Below are 24698 nucleotides of genomic sequence, written 5' to 3' on the forward strand. Positions count from 1 at the left end.
CGGTCCCTTGAAAAAAAAAGAAAAATACGGATGTGACCGCAACGTGCAGCTGCCGCACGTTGCGCAGAAGACAATAAATGCAAACTCAATGCAATAAACGATCGAAGTTGCACAATCAAATCTGCACGTTTTTTGCGCAGAATGGTTGGCAAAGATGCCCAACAAGTGCGCGTCGATTAAAATCTGCCGGGAGCCACGCATTATGAACCAAGTGCGCCGAGCGCAGGGTCACGAGAAAGGGCAAAGCGGATGGCATCAGGCTTGCGAAGGAAGGCTGCGGCGCATCATGCACTCTCCAATAGTTTTATTTCCTCCATGGCAAATGCCAGCTCTCCTGGCGACTGCTATCAGCTCATCAAGATTACACATCATGCATGAAAAATGTCCGTTCATATCTAGTACACTACGCAATTATAAAAAAAAAAAAGAGCTAAGCTTCTCTCATATTATCAAAATTGACATCGCCACTTTAGTTATAAAGCAGCAACGCTACATATACTACGTGTGTAAAGCACGCGAATTCTCGCGCTATAGTCTTTTCATGGCGGCAAGGGCGTCCTTCAGTGCGCAGATTTACCTGCACTCAGCGGCTGCGGTCTGCAAGTGCAAACTTTTTGCCACCTGCTCTCCGGCAGGCACTCGGTCTGGTTTCTATACCAGTCCAGTCTCTGAAGAAAGTCCACGCGGTTCTCCTGCGAGTTCGACTCGCCGCGCAGTGCTCCGTACACCTCGAAGTGGGCAGTGGGCCTCGTGGTTATCGCGACGCGGAGCAACACCTTGCCCGCCACGCGACCTCCGAGCACCGACGATTCGTCGACGCTGTCGAGCTCGTACACGACACACCGGCCGGGAAAGTGCAGTTCGGCGAGTGCGTTGATGTAAGACACGGCGTAGCGGGCGAACGACACGGTCTCTCTCTCGTTCCCGAGGTTGCTGCTGGCGCCGAAACACGCGCAGAATTCCGGCGGCACGAAGGCGTCCGCGCATGTTCTCTCGGGCGGTATCCGGCCCGTGAGGCTCAGCCCCTTGTGAGTGGAACCGTTCCCGAGAACCGGGAGACTGGACAGCGCCACCAGCGTGGCGTGCAAGTCGTAATGCGTGACCAGACGGCGCTGGTTGACTTCCAGCTGCACGGCGGCTTCCGGGTGTTCTGACAAAAAGCGTTTGGGAAGCGCCAGTATGCATATCGGGTTCTTGTCTTCAAAGCGGCCGATCTCGCCCATCCTGAACGGGCCAATGCGAGGGCCATGGTCGCTCACGAAAAACAGTGCCGTGTTCTCGAGCACGCCGTGCACGGAGAGTTCTCGGAGAAAGGCCTCGAGTATTCCGTCCATGAGCTTCAGCCCGTTTAAGTGGTCGTGAGTGAGATAGCCAAGCCACACGAACGAGAACATCGGCTCGTTGAGATTGATCTTCAGCACCTGGCCAACGTAATCGATGAGCGCCTTCGTCTTTAATCGGGAACCCATGCAGTAGCGCTTATCGGTATATATATCATCCATTAGCCGCAGTATAGACGTGGGATAGTAGTCTGCAGCCGCGCGTGCGAACCCAGGGAAGTTCGGGTATGTCAGGAGGCCGTAGTGAGGCATTTCCTCGAGGAACAGTGTGGTGTAGCCTCTGCTCTTGTACAAATTCCAGACGAACGGAAGCGCCTCGACCGTCTCGGAGCGAACAATAAGGCTCTCTGCTTCAGGGCCAGCCAGCCCGGTGAGCAGAGAAATCAGGTTTGGGAAAGTGTTGTCTCCAACCTTGTTGAACGCGAGATATTCGAAACTGCTCAGCTCTTCATTCAGAAACTTGCGCGTTCGTTCCAAATGACGGTAGAAGTTCATTCGCGATGTCGAGTCCACGCCCAGTATGAGGATGTTCATGGAACTGTTCATGCTCCGTGAGGAAGTAGCATCCTTCGACGTGGGACCATGAACGGACCCGTTGCGCTTCTTCGGTCGAGGTACGAAGAAGTAGTCTTCGAAAAGTAGGCTTCCGTTCGTCTTGCAAGAGATCTGCACGTACTGTGCTTCTACTGGACTCCCTAGAGGCAGCGGCACAAAAGGACCGAGCATGATCGATGTGTCAGGAACTCTCGCGTTTTCGTCCCTGAACACCTCTCGGTAGAAGCAGCGGATGTCCCCTTCCGAGACGTTGTAGCCGCGACGAAGGGCCCCGGCGTCTAACGTAAACCTGTCGAAGTCCCGGACGACGACAGTGAGGTTGCGACTCGCACACACGGCTTCGTACGGGGCCTCCTCGATGAAAAAACGCCTGACTATCCAGTGGTGAGGGTTGTACAGGGGCAGCGAACACCCGGGAGTCTCCAGCAGGAATCCGTCGTAGTGAATCGTCATGTTCCTGAACACCGGCGTCAGCACGGACACTTCGAACCAGAAAAATTTGAACATACAGAAAACGTAGATGACGCCAATAGAGACCACTTTCGTCCAACGCCTGAGTCGCAAGAGCCTCATTTTCTTTCTGGCAAACAGCGCATGGGCCCAGTAGTTGTCTTCTTCTTTGACTGTTTCTTTTCACACATACACACACAAAAACCGTGACTCTTATTGTCTTCCTGTTTCATTTTGCCTGATATGCAGACGTGAATCCAGTTTTCAAAACTCACCGATAGCATATCCGGCCTATTACCGGCCTGATGGAGACCCGGGCCTATTGTGGGACTGACCGAGGCCCTGGCATTACCCGAGCGCGAAGCTATTTGGTGCGAGCCCTGTCCTGGCCCGCAATAGAGATGGCCTACCCGACCCGAGCGCGGCCCGGGATTTCGGGCCAGCCCGGGCCCGTGCGTGAGTGTAAGCGTAGGCGAGCCGAGGGTGATCTCGCGCGCGCAAGGGAGGAAGACAGGGAGGATGCGCGCCCTCAGTACACAACGCTCAAGGCACCGGGGGGGGGGGGGGGAGGCGTTCTACTCCGGCGGCAGCTGCCTATATACGGCGCGGCCGCGCGGGCCCCATCTTGAAAGCGATCTGCGGCGAGTACTGTTGAGACTCGGGGTAGCGTTTAGGCAAGGAATTCTTCGTACCATATGGATGAGCACGTCCGGCAGTCAATAAAGCTATTATGCTCACTCGGTATAGCTGTCGCAATCTGTCGCAATTTACTATCGCAATCGATGCTTCGCCTTTCGGGCAAAACTGACTTTTGCATGGTTGATCTTAATTAATTAAGCGGAATATACAAAGCCTCTAAGGAGCGCCACATGACGGCAAACTATATGCCGTTGGTTTCATTCAGCTGCAGCTAACCACTTTTTTAAAATCTTTGGTTCAAGTTAGGTGAAACACCCTGTATAGTGAGCAGAACTTTAGGCAAAGTGCCTATTTTTCCCTTACGCCTTTATCATGCCAATTTATGATGTACGCCCATACTATCACCCCTCCTCTTTAATTTGACTATGATAGGCCTGGCTGAGCGACTGGAGGCTATTTCCGAACTGGGCTTCACAATTTACGCAGATGACATCACGTTATGGACTGCATCACGACCAATTGATGAGCAGCAGGAGACCCTACAGGCGGCACTTGACGTTATTGACCACTACCTGCCACAAACTGGCATGCGGCCATCTCCAGAGAAGACAACCTATGTGGTGATCCGAGGTTCAACGCAGGACGAAGCAGCCCTCACGCTCACTCTCGCAGGCAAAACGCTGCAGCGAGCAGAAAAATCAGTGCGCGTTCTCGGTATACCTATTGACCGCAAAGGCACAGCGGATGCGTGGCTCGCAGACCTTCGTCGGACGTGGCATAACACTCTGCACCTCATAAAACGAATCTGTTTCCGCATGGGCGGTGCTGGTACCGACGTATGCCGAAAGCTTGTTAGTGCTTTGCTGACATCCCGAGCGATATATGGAGCGCGCTGTTATGACCTGCTTGCTCGGCATTGGACACAGCTAGAGGTACTCCACAGATCAGCTCTCCGTGTTATCACTGGGCTCCCAAAACACACACGTGTCGAGGAGCTACATCGCTATGCGAAGTTGCCTACCCTCCGTGCAACCATCGAAGCATCGAAGGCAGGACACGAGGAACGCCTGAAGCACACCAGACAAGGCAGGACTCTACTGGCCTACATGGGAAAGGATATATCAACTTTGCCACAACTGCCATCCGACATCTCACCGTGGGATGACATTGCTGTCGTCGACACTACACCAACGCCCCGAAACATGGGTGCCCAACATGTGCACCGCCGAGCAGCATTTGCTGCGCGTCATGTGCAGACAGTCGCAGACGCACCGCCAAGTCATGAACAAGTGTACACTGACGCAGCTTTCGACCCACGCACCAGCGAAGGAGCAGTCGCCTACCACGTAGTGGGTTCTTGTGAGACACATTCTACCTTTACAACTGCTGATGCTGACGACCCAACGGACCTTGAACTCCGCGCAATAGTCTGGGCATTAGATAGAGTCTCAAGCACCACGCAAGCAAAACACATCGATATATACACCGACTCTCAGTATGCGCTGCACGCCTGCAAGTCGCGCCACACATCATCATCGGTAGTACTCCTCGTCAAGCAGGCCTTCAGGCGTGCGGAGGCCCACGGGGTCACTGCAACACTTCATTGGATCCCTGGTCACCAGGGCATCGAGGGAAATGAGAGAGCCCACGAGGCGGCGCGCGCCCTTCTTTCCAACCGCGTCGTCTCCCGGGATCCTTCAGAAGCCCTCACAACCAGCACAAGCAACACGACAAATGGAGCCCCGTATGACCCAGACAGAGCTCTGAGAGCGGCAGCCAGCCGACGCAAGAGGGAACTCCGTGCGAGTGTGCCCTCAGACCCAGACCCCCTTCCAGCGGGTCTTCCCAGGTCGGGGCAGGTGCTGCTGCATAGGCTCCGTTCCGGCTTCGTCCTCACACCGGATGTGCTGCAGCGGTGGCGACAGTACCGGCCACGCCGGGAAAGACGCCCTCCATCTCCGTCTCCCAACTCCCTTCCATCGCAGGAACCCGGCCATCCCACAGCCTCCGCGGACCAAGAAGCGCTCCAGACGCCACACAGGTGCCCTGACTGCGACATGGCTACACGGCCATCCGCAGCCCATCTGTTTTGGGAGTGCCAGCGACACGCTCAACAGCGGGACCACCACCTGAGGGCGGTGCGAGTGTCGTCCTACGAGGAGTGGATTAGACCGGCAACTGGCTCGATGGATTCCGATAGGGCCATTCTGGACTCACTCTTGGCTTTCGCCAAGGACGCGAAGCTCCTAGGACGGCTCTGAGTACGCCTCCCCCCTCCCCTTCCTATTCCCCATTATAGGCCTTCGCGCCATCCCTTAATAAATACATTTTGTCATCATCATGATGTACGCACCAACTATGGGTTCAGAAACATTTTAGTGGCGCTTATATAGTGCCTACAAATGCTTTTTTTGATGTTGACGCCAACATTGAATTTTCAATTTTACAGTTTTTTTTGTCCTGGACTTCTTTTGTTTATGTTATAACCGCTGGTAACTTGGCTGTTGGCAGCCGTTTATTACCATGCACAGACACTTTGACGGTGCAAAGGCAGTTTATCAACAGCTTTGTAGCAGACGAAAGCATCAGTGTGAGAAATGGCTGTAACTGCACTATGCGATGGCACACTTGAATGTGACTTAGCATATCTGTGCGCTCACTTCACATTTTTCACTTCACGTTGAGAAACTTGGATGCTAAGGTGCAACTCTGACCTGAAATGTGGGGCTCATTTTGGACATTAACAAAAGGTTCGCCACTATCCCCTTAATGGACCTGTTGCTGTTAGAGAGGAGGTATTTTAATGATTGGAAAATGTAGAGAGGTCGGCCGGATAATGGAGAATCCGGCCTGCTACTCTACGTAAGGGAAGGGGAAGAGGGGAAGAAAAAGGGTCACAATGGGGGATGATAATGGGAGGAACGAAGTGAAGGACACATTACACAACTGGTATCACAGGCGTGAGTCCAGGCCCGTGTCACCTAGGAAACGTGAAAGTGCACGCATTGTCTCTGTCGTCTGCCAACTCTGTGGCCATGCGCCTAGCAAGAGGTCCTCCAACAGTGGTCCATTTTGTAAATGTCTCAATGTATCTGCCATTGTCAGTCTTTCGCGCGCATACTCAGGGCACACCACGAGCACATGTCCTATAGTCTCTTCAGCGCCACACACTGAACAGTCCGGGGAGTCTGTCCGTCCAATAATGTGCAAATATTTGCGCGTTGTTTGAACCGCACCGATGGCACCGGCTGTTGGAATCTCAGCGCGGCCACCAGCTGTTGGAACCTCAGTGCTGACGCCCGTTATTGCAACTGGGTCGCAAGCCCCAAGGGTAGCGTTGGCCTGGCGGCCTGGGGCACACTGGAAGCATCCGAAGGTCCCAGCAAAGCATGAGGCGACTGCTAACAGAACAACTTGTTTATTCTAGCATCGCAAAGAGCGGGCGGTCAGGTCGACCGAAGTAGAGAGACGGGAGAGCACGTTACTCAAGAGCAGAAATCGGAGCCTCTCTCTTGGCGTCCGGGGGCCGCTGCTCTTATACTCTCGGAGTTGAGAGCAAGAGGGAAGGTCATGGGACTACACCACGTGACAGCGGCGACGGACGGACTGAGAGACACGTTGGAACAAGGAGGTGACGCATCAGACGGGCCGGCGCCGGTCAGACCTCCTCGCTTCACACTGGGGGAGCTCCTCTCCCCGGCTGCCGCGCTTTGACAAGCGTGGGCACACACACACACACGCACACACAAAGACACGTGGCACTGAACATGCCGGGACGCGCTCGGCGGGGCGCGCTCGCGGCCGCTCCGAACGGGCCAAAATGTCCGCCGCTTGGAACGAAGCTCCGGCGTACGTTGCATCCGCGCTGGCATTAGTGCGCGTCGTAGGCGAAACGTAACAGACCGCCCCGCCGGGGGAGGGAGATCCCGATGGTCAGGGGACTGCATCCGCTGTCCGGAGGGATGTCGCTCAATGATGCTCATTACCGAAGTCGGTCGTCCCTCGGCGTTTCTTGAGCCAGCGCACCGAGAAGGCCTCGTTCTCACGTTCAGGTTCACAGAGGACACTGCAAAGTGACTTCGGGAGAGTTCTCATTTTTCTCTCGTTCTCAGCAAGCGTTAGAACTACGCCGAAACTCAGCCGCTCAGTCAGCAAGCACGGCACAACCCTCACTAAGCCATGCCAGGCTCTTTCCCCTTTAATACTACTGCCTAGTTCCTTACAGTAGTCTAGCAGCACTCAGAACGCGTCCACAAATCGGAAAATTGCACTAGAAAGCACATTATCACTTTGAAACACTACACAAAAGCAATATGTTAAAAACCCTGCCTCAGGAAGAAAAACATCAATAACAAACAATTTTGAGGCTGATTCCCACGTTAGGGGCTTCGACTTAAGCCATCGGCGTTACCGTTGAGACTCCCCTTTTTGTAACGCACCTCAAAAAAATGTTGTTGCAAAGCGAGGCTCCAGTGCAGGAGGCGGCCATTTGTGAAACAGATAGTCTGCAGCCTTTGGAGAGGGCAGTGATCCGTTTCGAAGCATGCGAAGCGGAGATCTCAGCGAACGACCGTACACTAGCCCATCTGGCGAAAACCCCGTAGCCGCAGGCGGCGCGCTCCTCACTGCAAACATTACCCCAGGCAGAAACAGCTCCCAGTCAGTTTGTTGTTCAAACCACAATGCTCTCCACACGCGCTTCATGACGAAGTGGAGCTTCTCAAGGGAATTCGACTGTGGGTGGTACACTGAGCTGTGTAACAGCTTTACCCCACACCTTTCGAGAAAGGCTGTCGTCAAAGCGCTAGTAAACACGGTGCCCTGATCTGATTGGATTTCCGCAGGAAAACCAACTCGCACAAATATGGACAGTAGTGCATTGACTATCTCAACTGAGCTGAGTTCTTTAAGCGGCACTGCTTCAGGGAACTTTGTCGCTGGGCAGATCACAGTCAAAATGTGTCTGTACCCCGTGGCTGTTACCGGCAGAGGTCCCACTGTATCAATAACGAGCCGTCTAAAAGGCTCCGTAATGATAGGTACCAACTTCAACGGCGCCCTCGATTTGTCCCCTGGTTTGCCGACCCGCTGACAGGTGTCGCATGTCTTCACAAAGTGGTCTGCGTCCCGAAAACACCCTGGCCAATAGTACTCTTGCAAGAGACGGTCCTTAGTTTTCTTAACTCCTAGGTGTCCGGACCACGAACCCCCATGCGACAAGCGCAACAGATCCTGACGATAGCACTGAGGCACGATCAGCTGATCGAACTCCACTCCCCTGCGGTCTATATACTTCCGGTACAGGACCCCACCTCTTTCCACAAAGCGAGCATTTTTCTTGGCGACACCTTCCTTGACAATGCAGCGTATGTTTTCTAGGCTGCCATCCTTCTTTTGCTCGGCTATCAAAGCCGACCGGCTGACTTTTAGCAACCTATTAAGTCCGTCTGACGTAGGCGCGATGAGCAAATCTTCAGATAGCTCTTCTAACTTTCCCGCATCGGGAATTTCCTCTCCAGTATCTGGTGCGTTTAACGCTACAGACTCAATTTTATTCAGTTCGGGCGTGCTCTGAATATCAGCTTGCTGCGCCTCTGACCCTTTCTCACCGTTCGACAACGTCGGCCCCGCAACTACCGCCTTTGCAGCGAGCTCCCGAACCTTCGATCTGGTTAAGGCCTGAACGCTAGCCTCACCAAACAAAAGCCCCTTCTCGCGCAGGAGGTGATCGGACCTGTTCGAAAATAGGTACGGGTACTGAGGGGGCAGCATAGATGACACTGCGGCCTCCGTCTCAAGTGCTCCGAAAGGTCCTTCAATAAGCACTTTTGCTACGGGCAGACACACGCTATGAGCTTCCACGGCTTGCTTGATCCATGCGCACTCGCCCGTGAACATATCGGGTTCTACGTAAGAGGGGTGAACTACATCCATCGTAGCTGCGGAATCGCGAAGCACTCGGCACTCTTTCCCGTTTACGAGGAGGTCTCGCATGTAAGGCTCGAGAAGCTTCATGTTCTCGTCAGTGCTGCATAATGACAAAAACACAACTTTTGTTTTTGTTTCTGGACACTGCGCCGAAAAGTGACCCGGCTTCTGGCACGTATAACACACGCGCGCTTGCCTCGTCTCGAACCGCTTTCTGCGTTCGGCTTCGGCTGCCGCCGTCTCCTTACGTTCGGTCGGACTGCTTTCACTCGCATCCGCAGTACGTGTGTCCCCCTTTGCTCTCATGGGCGTGAACTTCGGCCTCTCAAACTTGGAGCCAAATTCACCCTTTTGACCGTCCTTAGCTCCGCGAGCCCGACGCGTCACAAACTCTTCGGCTAGCTCAGCGGCTCTAGCCACCGTACTAACGTCTGGCCTATCCAAGACCCAGTACCGCACGTTCTCAGGTAACCGACTATAAAACTGTTCTAGCCCGAAACACTGCAGAACTTTCTCGTGGTCACCAAACGCTTTCTCTTCTTTGAGCCACTCCTGCATGTTTGACATTAGCCTGTAGGCAAACTCTGTATATGACTCACTTTTGCCTTTCTCATTTTCTCGAAACTTCCGACGGAACGCCTCCGCGGACAGCCTGTACTTTTTTAGCAGACTCGATTTCACTTTGTCGAAATCCTCTGCCTCCTCTCTATCCAAGCGAGCGACTACGTCGGCCGCCTCGCCGGGTAACAAAGTGAGCAAGCGCTGTGGCCACGTTTCCCGAGAGAACCCCTGCTTCTCGCACGTTCGCTCAAAGTTAACCAGGAACAAACCAATGTCCTCTCCAAGCTTAAACGGCCGCATCAGGTCAGTCATTTTGAACAATACTCGTTCTCCTGCACCGTGTGCCTGATTTCCATTACGAGCGCGTTCCATCTCTACCTCGAGACGCTTCATTTCTAAAGCGTGTTGACGGTCGCGCTCTTCTTTTTTCTCTTGTTGCTCTCGCTCTTTTTCTTTCTCTTGTTGCTCTCGTTCTATCTGTTCTTTACGTTCACGCTCCTGTCTTTTTGCCCTTTCCTCAATGGTCTCAAGGCATTCCGACAGCTCGTCATCCTCAGCTCCTAACTCAAGAATAGCACTTAGCAGTTCTGGTTTTCTGAGTTTGTCTGAGACATCCAGACCCAACTCTCTTGCAAGCTCCAACAATTTCGGTTTGCGCAACGACTTCAAATCCATGGCTGCTCTGAATGCTGCTTTCTCTACTGCCTACTATTGTCTTGCCGCAAACTAACCCGGCCGCAACGACAACCACAATTACCAGCTCTGTTTCTAACACTAACAAAAGCCTGGCAAAACTCAGAAGAAGAAAGTCCCGCACTCACCAAACCTCGCAGCCAAGAATTCAGCGCAGTCGTTCCGCTGCAGGCAACCAGTCATCACACAGGGCTCGTTGCACTGCTCCCGGATGGTCGTTGTGCTGCTCAGCATACAGGCAACCGCCTATCTTCGCTGCTGGCCTCCGTTGTCGCGATCTCACCGCTGGCAACCAGATGTTTGAACCGCACCGATGGCACCGGCTGTTGGAATCTCAGCGCGGCCACCAGCTGTTGGAACCTCAGTGCTGACGCCCGTTATTGCAACTGGGTCGCAAGCCCCAAGGGTAGCGTTGGCCTGGCGGCCTGGGGCACACTGGAAGCATCCGAAGGTCCCAGCAAAGCATGAGGCGACTGCTAACAGAACAACTTGTTTATTCTAGCATCGCAAAGAGCGGGCGGTCAGGTCGACCGAAGTAGAGAGACGGGAGAGCACGTTACTCAAGAGCAGAAATCGGAGCCTCTCTCTTGGCGTCCGGGGGCCGCTGCTCTTATACTCTCGGAGTTGAGAGCAAGAGGGAAGGTCATGGGACTACACCACGTGACAGCGGCGACGGACGGACTGAGAGACACGTTGGAACAAGGAGGTGACGCATCAGACGGGCCGGCGCCGGTCAGACCTCCTCGCTTCACACTGGGGGAGCTCCTCTCCCCGGCTGCCGCGCTTTGACAAGCGTGGGCACACACACACACACGCACACACAAAGACACGTGGCACTGAACATGCCGGGACGCGCTCGGCGGGGCGCGCTCGCGGCCGCTCCGAACGGGCCAAAATGTCCGCCGCTTGGAACGAAGCTCCGGCGTACGTTGCATCCGCGCTGGCATTAGTGCGCGTCGTAGGCGAAACGTAACAGCGTGAAGGCGACGCCTAATCGCAGTCTGTGTATCAGGCATGTATGAGGGCGTGGAATACCACGCAGAGTTAGTTCAAAACTTCAATCTGTCGGGGACAACAATCCTCTGCTTTCGGTCCCGAAAGAACTGTCAGAGGTTCTGACCTGTAAACATTTCACAATTACAGAAGGCATTGGTTCATTGAATGCTCCAAAGTACATATTTAAACATGTGTCGCTAACTTCAGCATGTGTTGAGCCTTCCTTTTCTGCATACAACTACCAATACTCAGCAAAAAAAGATATGCAGATCCAACGCAGTGTAGGAATCCATGTTACGAAAAGCTTTCTGTGCTGTTTGCATTCATTGACGGTATTTGGCGGTGATGTTGATCACATACGACAGGCTTCATGTGACGTTAAATGTTACCTTGCCTGCACCACTTGTGTTTGTCTATGTAGTACACAGAACACAGAGAGACGTGTCATTCATTCACTCATTCGACGTTCTCTCTCCCATGTTATGTTAAGTGAACTATCGCCGTTCCTCGACTGCGTCGAGACGGCATCCATTCCCTGCCTCGATCCTACCATTCTCCCTACCTCCTCCCTGGATTGTCGTTGCTGTTGCACGTGAACACGGAGGAAAGCGCAGCAGCTGCTACAATGCGTTTGCGGAGGGTCACGCCTAATTACGGCTTCCACAGGGCACTGTTGCGTCCCGCAGGGCACGTCAAAAGGCATTGTGGCTCTGCTCTACCGAAACGTCGTTGACGTCGCCTATCTCGTCAACCGCAACCCTGCCATGAGCCCTCTAGACCTCTCAATCTGCCCTTTTCATGTTCCTGTGCTACCCTCTGCCTCACGTCGCTGGAAACGTTTTGGAAAGGGGCCGGGGCTTTCGCCTGTTGGTTTGTGCATCTGTGCCCATGTTGAGTGTGTGTCGGTGTGCGTTTCATGGACCTCAAATAATTATTGATGGCTTCTCCGGGGCAGCATGTCGTTCTTGGAAGTCTTGTAGCACTCACCGACTACTGGGTGAGCAGTCCTGAGTGCGCCGGTGCTAACAGTGCTGCCCATAAGCGCACGTTGAGTGTCGTTTGGCGATGCGGCTGCCTTCTAATTTGTTGTGGCTGATGTCTGCTCTTGCGCCTCACTTTTTGTATTCCTTGTATACATTCTTTACAAATTTTGCTTATTTAAGAAGTCTTCGAGTGCAGCAATTCTACATCGGATTTGCCGAAGCGGTGCATTTCTGGATGTCCATAACCACAGATCGACATTAGCTTCATTCATTGTCGAAACGATGCATCGTGATATGAAATAATGTCAAAACGTCGCAAAACATCTGCGCACATGAGCCGTGTTGTTTCACTCTGAAACAAGTCAGTGTGAGCGCCCGAGCTTAAACAACGGCAACTATGATCCTGACACATACAGGGTGTCCCACATAACTTGAGCCAACAATTTAAAAATTAAAGGCGCGTTGGAAGTGAATTGAACCGAGTGCATACTATTTGCAATAGCCTATAGTAATTGAGACATTTCTTTTTGTTTTCCCCATAACTAATTAAATTGAATTAACCAACTTTCTATTTATTGGCTGAGGACCCTAAGTATGATACACAGATTTGTAGAGCACCTTCAGAAACCACCGATCGAGTTGTTTCCTTTACAATACGTCTCACATAGTCCTTTTTTTTTGGGTTGCAAAGAAAGCCAGCGAAATATGAAGAAAGGCACGCGACGGAGCGTTTGCGCAGTTGTATTGTGCTGCTCTCAAGCGTGTGTTTGATGAACAAGGTTGGCTGCATCGTGACTGGTGACGAGGAAGCGGCAGGGCGTTCTTTACCTCATTTGCAGCGCTCGCCCAGCAGCATGCATTTTCGCCGTCATCCGACGGGCGCCGACCTTTTGTTCACCGAACACACGCTTGAGAGCAGCACGATATCACTGTGCAAGCGCTCCGTCACGTGGCTTTTTTGCAGCCAACTACTGCACACGTCTTCAATCCACATGATTCAATCCGGCATGATTGGAGCAGAGTGGGTTAGCGAAAACTCAGTTGCATTTCTGGCAGCTTTTCTGGCAGCATTTCTGGCAGGTGGAAGCGGTAATGGTTTCGCACTCGTGCACTGTTGCTGAGGCAACGTGCAGCAACGTACGAAAATGCCGATGTCATTGACGACACCATTGGTAACTGACTGAGGCGGTTGTTTATGCTGCTGTATTGAATGCACTGTCTCTTTTGTTTCCTGTTTCACACAGAGGTAAAGAGTGCCTCTCTGGAATTAAGAAATGTGCCAGCATAACAACACGTACAGGACATAACAACACTTCGGGAGCGGTGACGGACATGCAGATGTTAGCATGCACTGTGTCGCCGCTTGCCGCTTATTGTGTACGCTCCGTGCGAAGTAAAGAGTAGTTATCAAATCGCCATTGGGCCACGAATGAACTATAACAGCAGTCTCCCTCATCGTAGCACCTATCGGTAGTGGGTGCACGAACTCGACGGGGCCAAGGCCAACCCAACTTTCGCTAAACAGGATCAAGGCTCAAACTTCATGTGCACAGATTGAGAGGACTGAAGCTACTACATTTCCACGTCAATTTCAATGTTGAAGCCATGATTCAACATTCTGAGTGCGAATAATTACATATACAAGCGAAGGGGCATTGCAGTCGCTGTTGCGTTATCGGTTCGACTGCCAATTGCGTGGGCCTCGGTCAAACTGTCATGGTCGGTACGCTGATTTCGTTGGTGCCGTCGACAAGGAAGCCCATCTCGCTAGGACAACTCGCGCCCGTCGGTTACGTTGTTGTGGCCTGTTATGATAAAATGGTCTCAGCAACACGCTGTGCTGAACAGTTGGCCAATTGTTGGCGTCAGTGTCTTTTCGGTCTCTTGGTCACATATCGACCCAGTGTTACCGCGCCTTGAACAAGTATGTGAAGTCATGCATGCGCTGCCATTATCAGCAAGAGAAGGCCTACGCTGCAAGAAGACTTCTTCAGCAAAGTGATGTTTTTGAAGTGTCGCCCAAGCATAATGCAGTGGTTTTTCGATAAATTTGCTAGCCATCAATGCAAGACGGCAACTATACGTGGTTCACAGTGCAGTCCGGACGAAGCACTGGCCACTTTGTTTTAAAAGTGGCGGTGCAGTCATCCTACGCACGTTTTCGGCACCACACTTACGTAGAGCTATATACCAGTGGAGTTACAATGCGGCATACAGCACGAGTGTTTACTGCTGTGTCCGTCCCTGCGCTTTTTTTTTTTCTTGGGAGACTTTCTACCAATTTCAGGCTGCAAGCGCGTCCCTTCCAAAAACGTCTCGCATCTAACATGCTAGAGAATGGCGCATGCATCATCGCGCCATGAAAAAAACAAAACAACAAAGCATATTGCCACACAAGGTGGCGAGCTAGGCAGCAGCAGCAGCTGCAGCAGTGGAAAAGTCTCAGAGGCAAATAAAGCTTCGCTTTTAAAGGGGCACTAAAGGCAAATACTAAGTCGACATGGACTGTTTAAATACTATTCCAGAAACCTCGCAATTCCTGCTTCGTCCCATGAAAAGAGTTAGTTTACGAGAAAATTGCACCTAAAAGGTCCGAATGCCTTTTTCAAAAATCAAATCTCCCGCCACACAAGCAAGGGCGTGGCGATTTTGCATACGCTAACACCACCCTTTGCTGCTGTTGGCCAGTAAAACAGCGTCCGACAGACAGCGGTATTGAGCCAAGACAGATAAAGACAGAGTGCATGCAGAGCGGTGGATTCGCCGCTGCAGCTGCTGTTTGGTCAAGTGGCGTAGACCATTCGGGCATCCCGAGACAACAAATGCAAATTGAATTTCTGCTACTTGCAGCTTGCCCGAGTTTCGCGAGCCAGCAAAACCAGTGCAGTATTACGCGATAACTAAACTACTGAAACGCAAAAGCGTGGGCGGCGCGAAGTCGAGTGAAAACGAAATCTTTCGACACCCCCTCGTTGTCAAGGGTAAATTCAACGAGTTCTCTTTTCTAAAAATGAAACAGAACTGGAGAAGCAGCATTTTATTTCGTCTTATAGTATAATACAAGGATATTTTTTGCAAGTACTAGCAACAGAATTTAACTGAGGAGTGCTTTTGTCATCGGGCAAGTGCTTGAATGTTCCGGGGGAGTCTCTAATCATGCCCTGCATTTACCTCAATTTCTCGATTATACTATTGCCATGGTGTCTAGTCACGCTAAATTTCAGGTAAATCTTGTAACCAAGGTAACTTGCCTCATCCATTTCATCAAGAAAATTAATATAACAAAACAGGGGTTTAGTGGCCTGTCTTCCTTAGATAGAAAATCACAATTCATTCCCGGATGCACAGCAGAAGTTTATAATTCAGCCTATACATGCCTAAAGGACATTATTTGGCACCTATATATACCTTGACAGGTTTAGTGGTTGTTATAGGCATCTAGAACACCAATTTTAGTGCTTAAACACCCGGTCTTTAATTATGACATACACACATCATGTATACAATTGAAGCTTAAGTGATACAAAGAAATCACACAATATTGCTCGTTCCCAATATCTTTATTCACAAAGAGAACATATAAATGGCAATTTCGTAGTCTTTGTGCAAAGACAGTTCTTGACATCACGGAGCATTGCAGGTTTTCATGTATCTCTTCATTTGCACCTTGATCTACCTATCACACGTTCCAGCGTGCGACTATACAACTTCAATAAAAAAAAAATGCTCACAGCTTGCAAAATATCATACAGTATTGTACAAGAGCAGCACAGTGGTAAACACAATGCTTTGTGGTGCCTATACTAAGAGAATGGAAGGCTCACATATACACCTTACACAGGCAAAATCCAAGTTGACTGCTTTAGAAAATACTGCAGAAACATGTAGAACCAATCACAGCCTGATATAGTCTGACCATGGCTGATACAAAAACTATTATGCATGACCGAAACTTTGCTTACCAAACAGAATGCACAAGGAAGCAATAAAAATGACACTGTTTTTGTAAATGACACCGTTTATAAGATACATAGAACGGAGGTTGGTTGCAAGTGACACCAGAAATGACACTTCTTTCAGCAAAGTCCAATAACAACACTACAGTTTGCTTCTGTATTGAGTGACTGTGCAGCGATTACAGCCTGCTGTAGTACGAACGCAACTGCGCATAATCGAAAGTTTGCTTAGTGAACAGAATAACAACATGCCAAGTTGTCCAGACGAAGACAAGTTCACTTGTCAAAAACATTGCCTCCAGCAACATCCCTTGTTTGACCACTGCCATTCACTCCATGCAGTGTATTTTTCAAATGTATCATTTTGCTCACTGTCCTGTAGTTAAAAGATAAAAAGAAGGGCCTTCTACAAGGTATTTTTGACGACAAAACAGCATTTCGTTTCTTGCTAACTTCCTTCAAAGAAGTGCCAGGGGTGTGAATGACTCAGCATACAAAATGGCTGCTGCAGACACACAAATGAGAACACAGCGTGTGCCTAATCAAGACTGATGAAGGTGCATAATGCACTAATCAGCATCAAACCTGTATAATGTGTGAATTTCAGTGGAAAAGCACCTCTAGATGAGCAAAACGCAGCATTGGTCACACATGCAACTGCAGAATGAAACTTTAAATTACAGGCTTTGCACCCCAGTTTCACAGCAATTTACTCTTTTGTAGGTATGCATATCGTACACTTTTCACGGTGATGGCACATGCTTCACAGTGTGTCCCTTTGTTATCTAGTTGCTGACTCAGTAACCACAGCATGGGGGCTTCAATTCCTTGAAGGTGCAAGAAATCACTATTTAGGTTATCTTTTAATGTGACCAGTTCAATACATGTGCCAAGTGAAGGGTGGCTCCACTGAATAAGGTGTGTTGAGCATGTTTTCTATATACATTACGGAAATTGGAGGTGGTGCTCACATAGCATCACGAACCATTGACACGTGGGTTGGTCACTCGGCACGGTGCAGTGGTCATAGAGTGCACCATGACAAACAGCATCACTGAAAGCTGAGCATATTAGACACTAGAACAATTACCAGGAGTGAGGAGGTAAGAGCGGCATTCTGCATTCTGAGAGAAAAGACAGTAGAAAACAAGACTCATCCAGTGCCGAACGCGGACAAGTGCAAATCAAAGGAGGTAAGAATGGCCGATTTGTCAGCACAAGCCCAATTTTAAGCAACAAAGTAATTGCGTAACTTGCAACCACTGTGCCAGTAGGCTGACTGACGCATGCATCAGCGGCTTTTGACATCACGCAATGATCATGTTCAATTTCTGCTATGCGACCATGAGCCCTGCTCAATACACTGTATTCCAATACAAGTTTTCAACTGATTGCATTAACAGCTGATATACTGTTGTGCGAGGAACTGAGGCCCCATGCTATGATTACAGAGCTGGCAGCTATACAAAGGTAAAAAAAGTGAGGCAATGTCTTTGTGTCAGTACTTATTTAATAGAGGGCTAGTATCCAATTAAATTGTCATATATCGGCTGCACTTATTATAGAGCAGTGTTGGCCATGGCTTGTGGCTAATCTGCAAGGTGCTGATCATCATCATCAGCCCATAATGTGTCCTAAATAGTGCCTGCACTGTCACATCTATTATCAGTTTGTACAAACATGCAGTGAAAGAAATTTAAATGTCAGATCACATGCATAAAAATAAAGTAGAAAAAAAACCAAAGAAACATATTCTAAGAAAGAATGTACTTTTTCTCTCTTTTTCTGCAGTCTGACAGTTCACATTTCTTTCACTGAAATTTTGTAGAAATTGATAAATGCTCTATCTTAGCCTGTACAACATAGTCATTTCATGTAATAAGTGTTAAAATTTTAAGTTATACTAGACCCTGTATGATTAGATGTCGCTGTTGTGTGCAGCACAATGGATACTAAATGCATGGTTCGTCCCATCACACAACAGCGCTCCTACTTGGACCACGTGCATTCTTGATAGATCACTTTCGAAGATGCATTCAGTTTTGGATGATGCAATGTCAAATGCAGAATGTCGATGGAGCGATAGGCATCCCTATGCGACATTAAACTGAGCCACATGTAAGTAAGCCTGATTGAATGGGTGCCATTATTTTCATGTCATCTACTTCCGTTGGCAAAAAGAATGGTATGCGTGAAAGAGGACTGAAAATATTTAACTGTACAGGGCAGTTGCATTATCTTGTTCAATGCAGAGTGTGCAAATGCCAAGCAGCTAAGCAAGTCATCTTGTACTGCACTCAGAAAATTTGAAATCACTCACATTTCTTAAAACACGAGACGCACTGAAAATAAAATGCAGAATTCTGAATTTACACTCAAGGCAGGGCTCTGATGCAGTACGCTATAAAGTTAATATGAGAAGGAAATTGGCAAGACAAAGAAATTCTAAGCTTCGTACACTACAGTGCCCTTGCCAGATGGGTAGCCAAATAGTTGGCTGACGGGTGCAAGTGCCAGAGTACTTATAACTATTAAAATAAGCTTTGCTGCTCACAAACAGAAATAAAATACAGGAAAGGTATGCCTATTGGACTTTCAATGCCACTGTAGCTCCCCCTCCCTTTTTTTGTTAGCACATTTATGCCAATTAAAGTATTACAGTGAATTTCCCTAGCCTATCTTATATGCCCTATTCTACTACTATACAATGCAATTGTTTCACATCCATCTTTTCACTGAAGCAAATCAACTTGAAGTGATGAGATGTGGGGCTACAAATACAGCTGCACTTCCATAAGTGGAATGATTCAATCCACGCAAAATGCTCTCAGCAAAGGCATCATTGCACCTAAAAGCACAGGTGCAGTGATCAGGGAGCTTGAAGAGTGAAGCCTGGTTTGATGCAAAGTGTTAAGAATGCAAGGCACAGTGAAGTGACCTCAAAATCTTTTTAGGCATTTACTCTTTTTCTACCTAACAGCAGAAGTAACAGCACAATGGTCAAAACTTGACAGTAGCTTACATAATGCAACTAAAATACTGACAACCTACTGCCACCTTCATGTTCCATGCAAAGCAATGTCCTGGCATTAGCAGCTTTTTGTTGAACACCAAACTGTTTCTATGCACCTTGTCAGTGCATTGGGAAGCATGCCTTATATTGACGATAAGTGTTAAGGCCTCTTCTCAATGTTTAACTTCAATCTCCACTGGGTTGACTCCGTTTCAACACTGCACTCCACACGCCCACGCTGAACAACACGGCAATATACTTCCCAAATGGACGTATGCTGCAATGGCGACAGTTATACATGTGGACTTTCTGCAGTCAATGCATTTGACAAAGCCACACTGGCTTAGGGGAGAAGGAAACCTTTAAATTTGCCAGAGGTACAGGAGGTCAGCATCTTCTTGTATCTCTCCCAAGTATTGCAGCTGCCATTTGATGGACAAGCATCAGCATTATGTGCTCTGCCTGGCTGCGAGACGACAGGTACAAGAGGACGTCACCCTGTGTTCTGCTGGCAAGAGCTTAGGGGCACAACCACAGGTATACCACAGTTTCTAGACTGGGAATACAGTTAACAGCAGGAGGTAAGGCTCGCAAATGTCATGAAGAGCATTCTATGTGCTAAAAAAAATGGCACTGAGGTGGGATGTGTGTTATTATATTCGATACTTGAAGTGACAGATTTCATGGATGGCATGAATAATGCTTCCTGGGAAGTCGTGTCTTAAAACAGTGCAATGGCTATCTCTTCATCAGTAGTACAAGCAGAGTTTGAAGCAAGAAAGTGGGAATCTAAGTTTTCCCTGTTCATCACGAATGTGCAGACTATCCATGACAAGTTGCAGATACAACGCACTAAAACGAATGTGCATGATGAACTAGCCAAGACTCTCATTCCTAATGAAAAGCTTAAACCCTAGCAGTGATGTCTAGTTGGCAGAGGCAGTGGCGATGATGGAGGTCAACCCCTCAAAATTTTTTTTTGCCCTTCACCATTATTGGCCCTCTCCCACCTCAATGCTGCAGTAAGGGACCAGTAATGAAATGCCTTCCTGCACCTCTAACGAAAATATGGAATTAGGCTCTGGCCCCCAAAACAAAAATTCTGGCACCACCCATAGTTCACAGCCATATTGTAGTTCATGTTTCGAAATGCATGAGGCTCCTAACTGAACAACGGTTGCCGCACTTTCGAACCCCGTCGTTGAAATCTTGTCGATTCATAGGTGTGACAACATGACCTTCATGTTGCTGCATCACACTAGTGGTATATGCTAGGCCTAAAATGTGAGAAGTAAATGGGCAACACTGTGTAACATGAGATAAAGTGCCATAAATTATTTCGCAGAGAAGAGAGCTGGGACACTGCATGTCGCTGGAATCGACCCTGAGCCCTGCAGTGAGGGTCCTACGGCATACCTAGTACTTGCAAAAAGTTCAAAATGAGGAGAACTCTTGGTCTTGCTATTTAAAGTTTCAGAGTGCTCAAATAATCATAGGACTTTTCCAGTAAGAGCCAGCAACCGTTTTAGTCACACGAAGGTTTGTATGTGAAAACACACAGAGGGCTTCACAGTTTTATGATGTCCCCACACAGGTATTGCTTCTGCACTAGCAGGAGAATGTGTGTGGCATGTCAGTGGTATCAACATGCAGGCTTCACAAACTAGCAGGCACTGACACCATTTGGCACCTGGAATCTGCCATGTTGCAAACAGGTGTCAGAGCTTCAGAGGTAACTTTTTATGGTTTTATGCACCATGTTAAACCATGAAACCAATCAGAAGCCAGTAACTTGGAGCATAAACAAGCACCTTGCAATACCATTGCTCACTCTCGCTTCTGGGAGCAATAAGTGATCACTAAGAAGGAGTGACAAACACACAAGTTCTGAAGCTCTTGTGTGAATGTCGTCCGAGAGATTGTTAACTTTCAAATGATATATGTTGACAGTATCACTCCTACAGAACAAATTCAGTCAAGCAAACAGTGTAGAGCAGCACTGGTTTAGTCAGATAAGTACAAACAAATTCTAACAACTTGCTCTATAAAGTCTAAGACTTGCTCCAAGTGGAAATAACCAAAGCTGCCTGCATCAGCATAATGTTCAACCCCACTTGCTAAAATCTATCAACGTGCACCATGAAAATATCAGAAATGTGAGGATTGCGTTCCATCAACATGCACTGTCAATAAATTGAATTAACACGGCAAGCTGGGCCAGTTGGTGATTGAACGTGTTCCTATGGGTGGGCAGCGCAACCCGGACGAAAGACGAGAGGAAGTAGGTATTGTGTACTTCCTCTCGTCTTTCGTCCGAGTTGCGCTGCCCACTGTAAATAAAGTTGTGATGTGTGGGAGAGCAATAGCAGAGACAAGCAGTGATGCTTCATATTTACATAAGAAAGAAAGAGAGAGAAGAAAATTTTCTCTGGCCTTCATGCACTTCACAAAGCTGTGTCACAATGTGCACTTACAAACTACCATCACATTTACATAACTGAGTAAACAGCAACATTGCATTAAGGCTTGGACATTATCTCAAAGGGATCTTTCGAGGCTGTTTGCTGCCATCATTAATGAATGGCAACGCACGGCTGCTGAAATGTTTTGTTGCAACTGTTGCTGCAAGGTGGCAATAGAGGTTCAACCAATTCAACCAATTCATTGCTGAAACTGGTTGAAATAACCTTGAATCCAAGCAATGCCTAGATGGAGATGCTGCATGGACAGAAGCTTTTCTTTTTCTCATTCTACCATCCGCCATGAAATTCAGTGAAATACAGACAGATATACTCTGGTGAGATCATCTACACTTTAGCGAAATGAGAGGCTACATGAATGATACTGGTCTCATCCTTTATTTCACCCCAGTTTGAATGTCGGTAATGATGTTGGGGAAAGGAAAAAAAAGTTAGCTGAACCATAAATTATAAAAAAAATATATATATACTTTATTTTATTTTCCAGCATACTGAATTCTTCAAAAATGCAGTATATATCCGCGTCACGAGTGTATACATATAATGTATAATACAGAAAATTTTGTGTTCCAAGAGAGTTCCAACTCTCGAACATCAGTCACGAAAAATGATTACATTAAACATGGGACACACAACTGCAAGGCGAGTGTAAATGATGCAGAAAAGATAAAGGGGGGAATAACTGTACAGTGCCTAAGTGATAAAACGTGCGCGGTATGACAAACCCGACACAGTAAGGATAGGCATGTCGTAGCAAGGCTTCTTCCAAAATATCACCTTGGGATCAAAGGAGCTGGACTTACCTAGGTCATACAATGTGCTCCAGATTAGCGGTTAAACTATTTAACACATGAACAAAGAGAGCAGCAACAGTGTAAACATTATCTAAAAAAAAAAACTCTGGTAGTAAGATAAAAACTTTGGTATAAGAAAAAATGTCCACACGTTCTGCAGTAATAGACACGTCCTAAAGAAAAAGCCCACTGTGCAAATGTATACCCAGGTTAATCAAATTCAGGAGCATTCTTAGGGCCCATGATGGCAGCACCCTCTCAACAGTTGGTCTTAGTTTAACAAACAAGAGAACTGCGACGGCCACTAAATGTAGACTATTAACTGTCTGAAAGGAACTGGTAGTGCTGCACCACGGTTGACTCTTGACAGTTCACAGACCCAGCAATGCGACTACACTGTCAATGTTTGCGAGACGGTGCAGTGTCAGGCATGTTTGTCATTCCGCAGCATCATAATAAGAACGGAAGCAAGACAACAAACTTGCTTCTATGTGGATTCATATTTAAGGCTCGCGGCAAAAGATGCTTGCAAGCTATCACATAACGCAATCCAAGCTCACATGGCGAGGTAATCACGGCCTTCCTGCCAGCCAACTTGAAATTGCATCAAAAGGAAAAAAGGAAGAGATATGAAATGAGCAACAGAAGTATGGGTGGGGAAGGGAGCTTCTGGGAGGAGGGCTGAGGAGAATAACAACCAATGCTGTTATGTGACGCACGGTAACGCAGGACAGACGTCACCGCACCTCGATGCGCCTGGCACCAATGCTTATGACGTCCCTGCTGGAATTGGAAGACAACGAGGTGGTCGATATGGTGGGCGACTCTGCATGCATCTTGCGGAACAGCTCGGTGAAGCGGTTGTTGGGGAATAGGGTAGCAAGGAAGCCCTCCAGCAGTACATAGGTGAGCCTCCGATTGAGCGGCGCATGCTGGAACATCTCAAACACACACAGCATGCCTCGCCGCGTCGTGTCACTCCCAATGATGTGTTTCAGCTCATCTGTGGAGACGAAAGGGCATGCATGAGCACAGAGAAAGTGCAGTTTTCCGTGTTGCTCAGAGCAGATGAATTTCAAGAGCCTGAAAGTTTTCTGCCCTGAAAAGGGCTCTTCTAAAAACAGACTCTTGATCCACAAATTCACTTCAGCATTAAAAAAAAAAGGGGGGGGGGAGAAAGAGAAAGAGAGTGCAGGAATGTTATACGGATTCCACAAGCAGATTCTGTTTCTTAACTGTTTCAGTTATGAGCAGTCCCTGCCTGCTTTGAGGACAGTGTGGAGAAAGGGAACACAGGGTAAAAAAAAAAGAAGAAAGGAACCGCCTAATTTTAAAAAACACACGCAACAACGTACAGCTAATTTGGTCTGCAACAAATTATTTCTAGGTTTTTCACAAAGAGAAGGAAAATGTGTAAATCAGATTCTAGCCAGATAAAAATGACTGGCGCCTTTAACAAGCAAGGGCTAGGTGTTATACACACTTGATAACATGGCACAGTCACACTGCACACCTGTGTCATGGAATCATTATCTATTAAGCTGCTGCTGCTACATCTTTCTAAAAGTATTTGCTTGCACTTTTACTAAGCGTGAAAGAAAAATTATGGCAAAGAACTACAACGATGACAAAGGCCATCACAGTTTGCACACTGTGTAAAAAGTATTCCTGCAGCAATGCCCTCAGGAAAAATAATGAGATAGCAACAACAAAACTTCGCATCTAACCAGGAGGTACTACTGAATTGCATGTAAAATGGCCACTTTGTGTTTGTTTCAAGAAAGATCTGTTGCTACATGGTAATAAGGTGGCTTAGGTTTGATCAGTCTTAAAAATGGAAGCATGCATTACTCATTTACTATGGTACACCGAGTTCTTGTCCTACTAAAACTGGCCTTCTGGCAATTTGGTACAGTTTCATATTTAAACTAAAAGTGCAGATAAACATGGTTACACAAAGAAATGTGACTGAACCTCAGTACAGTCGAATGCCTTTACAATGAAATGACTTGTGTAACAAAGGAATGATTCTGTCCTGTTCCCATTGTGAGTAGCGCGGTGCATGACCTTTACAACGAAGTTACCTGTATAACGAATGATTTCGAAGGCCCAAAGCACTTCGTTGTACAGGCGTTCAACTGTATAACGAAAATGAATATGACAAATTATTGGATATAATGAAGCAGAAAAAATTTGATTGCCGCCATGCTTTATTTCAATGGGTATTCTATATAATGCTATAACGAAACCAACTATGCAAGGTCCAAAAGGATGTTTGTTTGCTTACAGCTTAAAATGTCAAAGTAACGA

General features: G+C 48.2%; 2 protein-coding genes across 2 annotated transcripts in view; both read right to left on the bottom strand.

The window, feature by feature from the left end:
• Positions 1-287: 287 nt before the first annotated feature.
• Positions 288-2493, bottom strand: LOC135913030 (uncharacterized). The gene has a single exon (XM_065445670.2). The coding sequence runs from the start codon at positions 2466-2468 to the stop codon at positions 561-563; it is 1908 nt and encodes a 635-aa protein (XP_065301742.2). The 5' UTR covers positions 2469-2493; the 3' UTR covers positions 288-560.
• Positions 2494-15686: 13193 nt separating this feature from the next.
• LOC135913071 (sorting nexin-13-like) overlaps positions 15687-24698 on the bottom strand; it is a 67213-nt gene continuing 58201 nt past the window's right edge. The window contains exon 25 of the mRNA XM_065445741.2: positions 15687-23391. Within this exon, the coding sequence (XP_065301813.1) occupies positions 23126-23391 (266 nt within the window). The 3' untranslated portion in view covers positions 15687-23125. The remainder of the gene's footprint in view (positions 23392-24698) is intronic.

Source organism: Dermacentor albipictus, chromosome 1, assembly GCF_038994185.2.
Source record: "Dermacentor albipictus isolate Rhodes 1998 colony chromosome 1, USDA_Dalb.pri_finalv2, whole genome shotgun sequence".
Lineage (NCBI taxonomy): Eukaryota > Metazoa > Arthropoda > Arachnida > Ixodida > Ixodidae > Dermacentor > Dermacentor albipictus.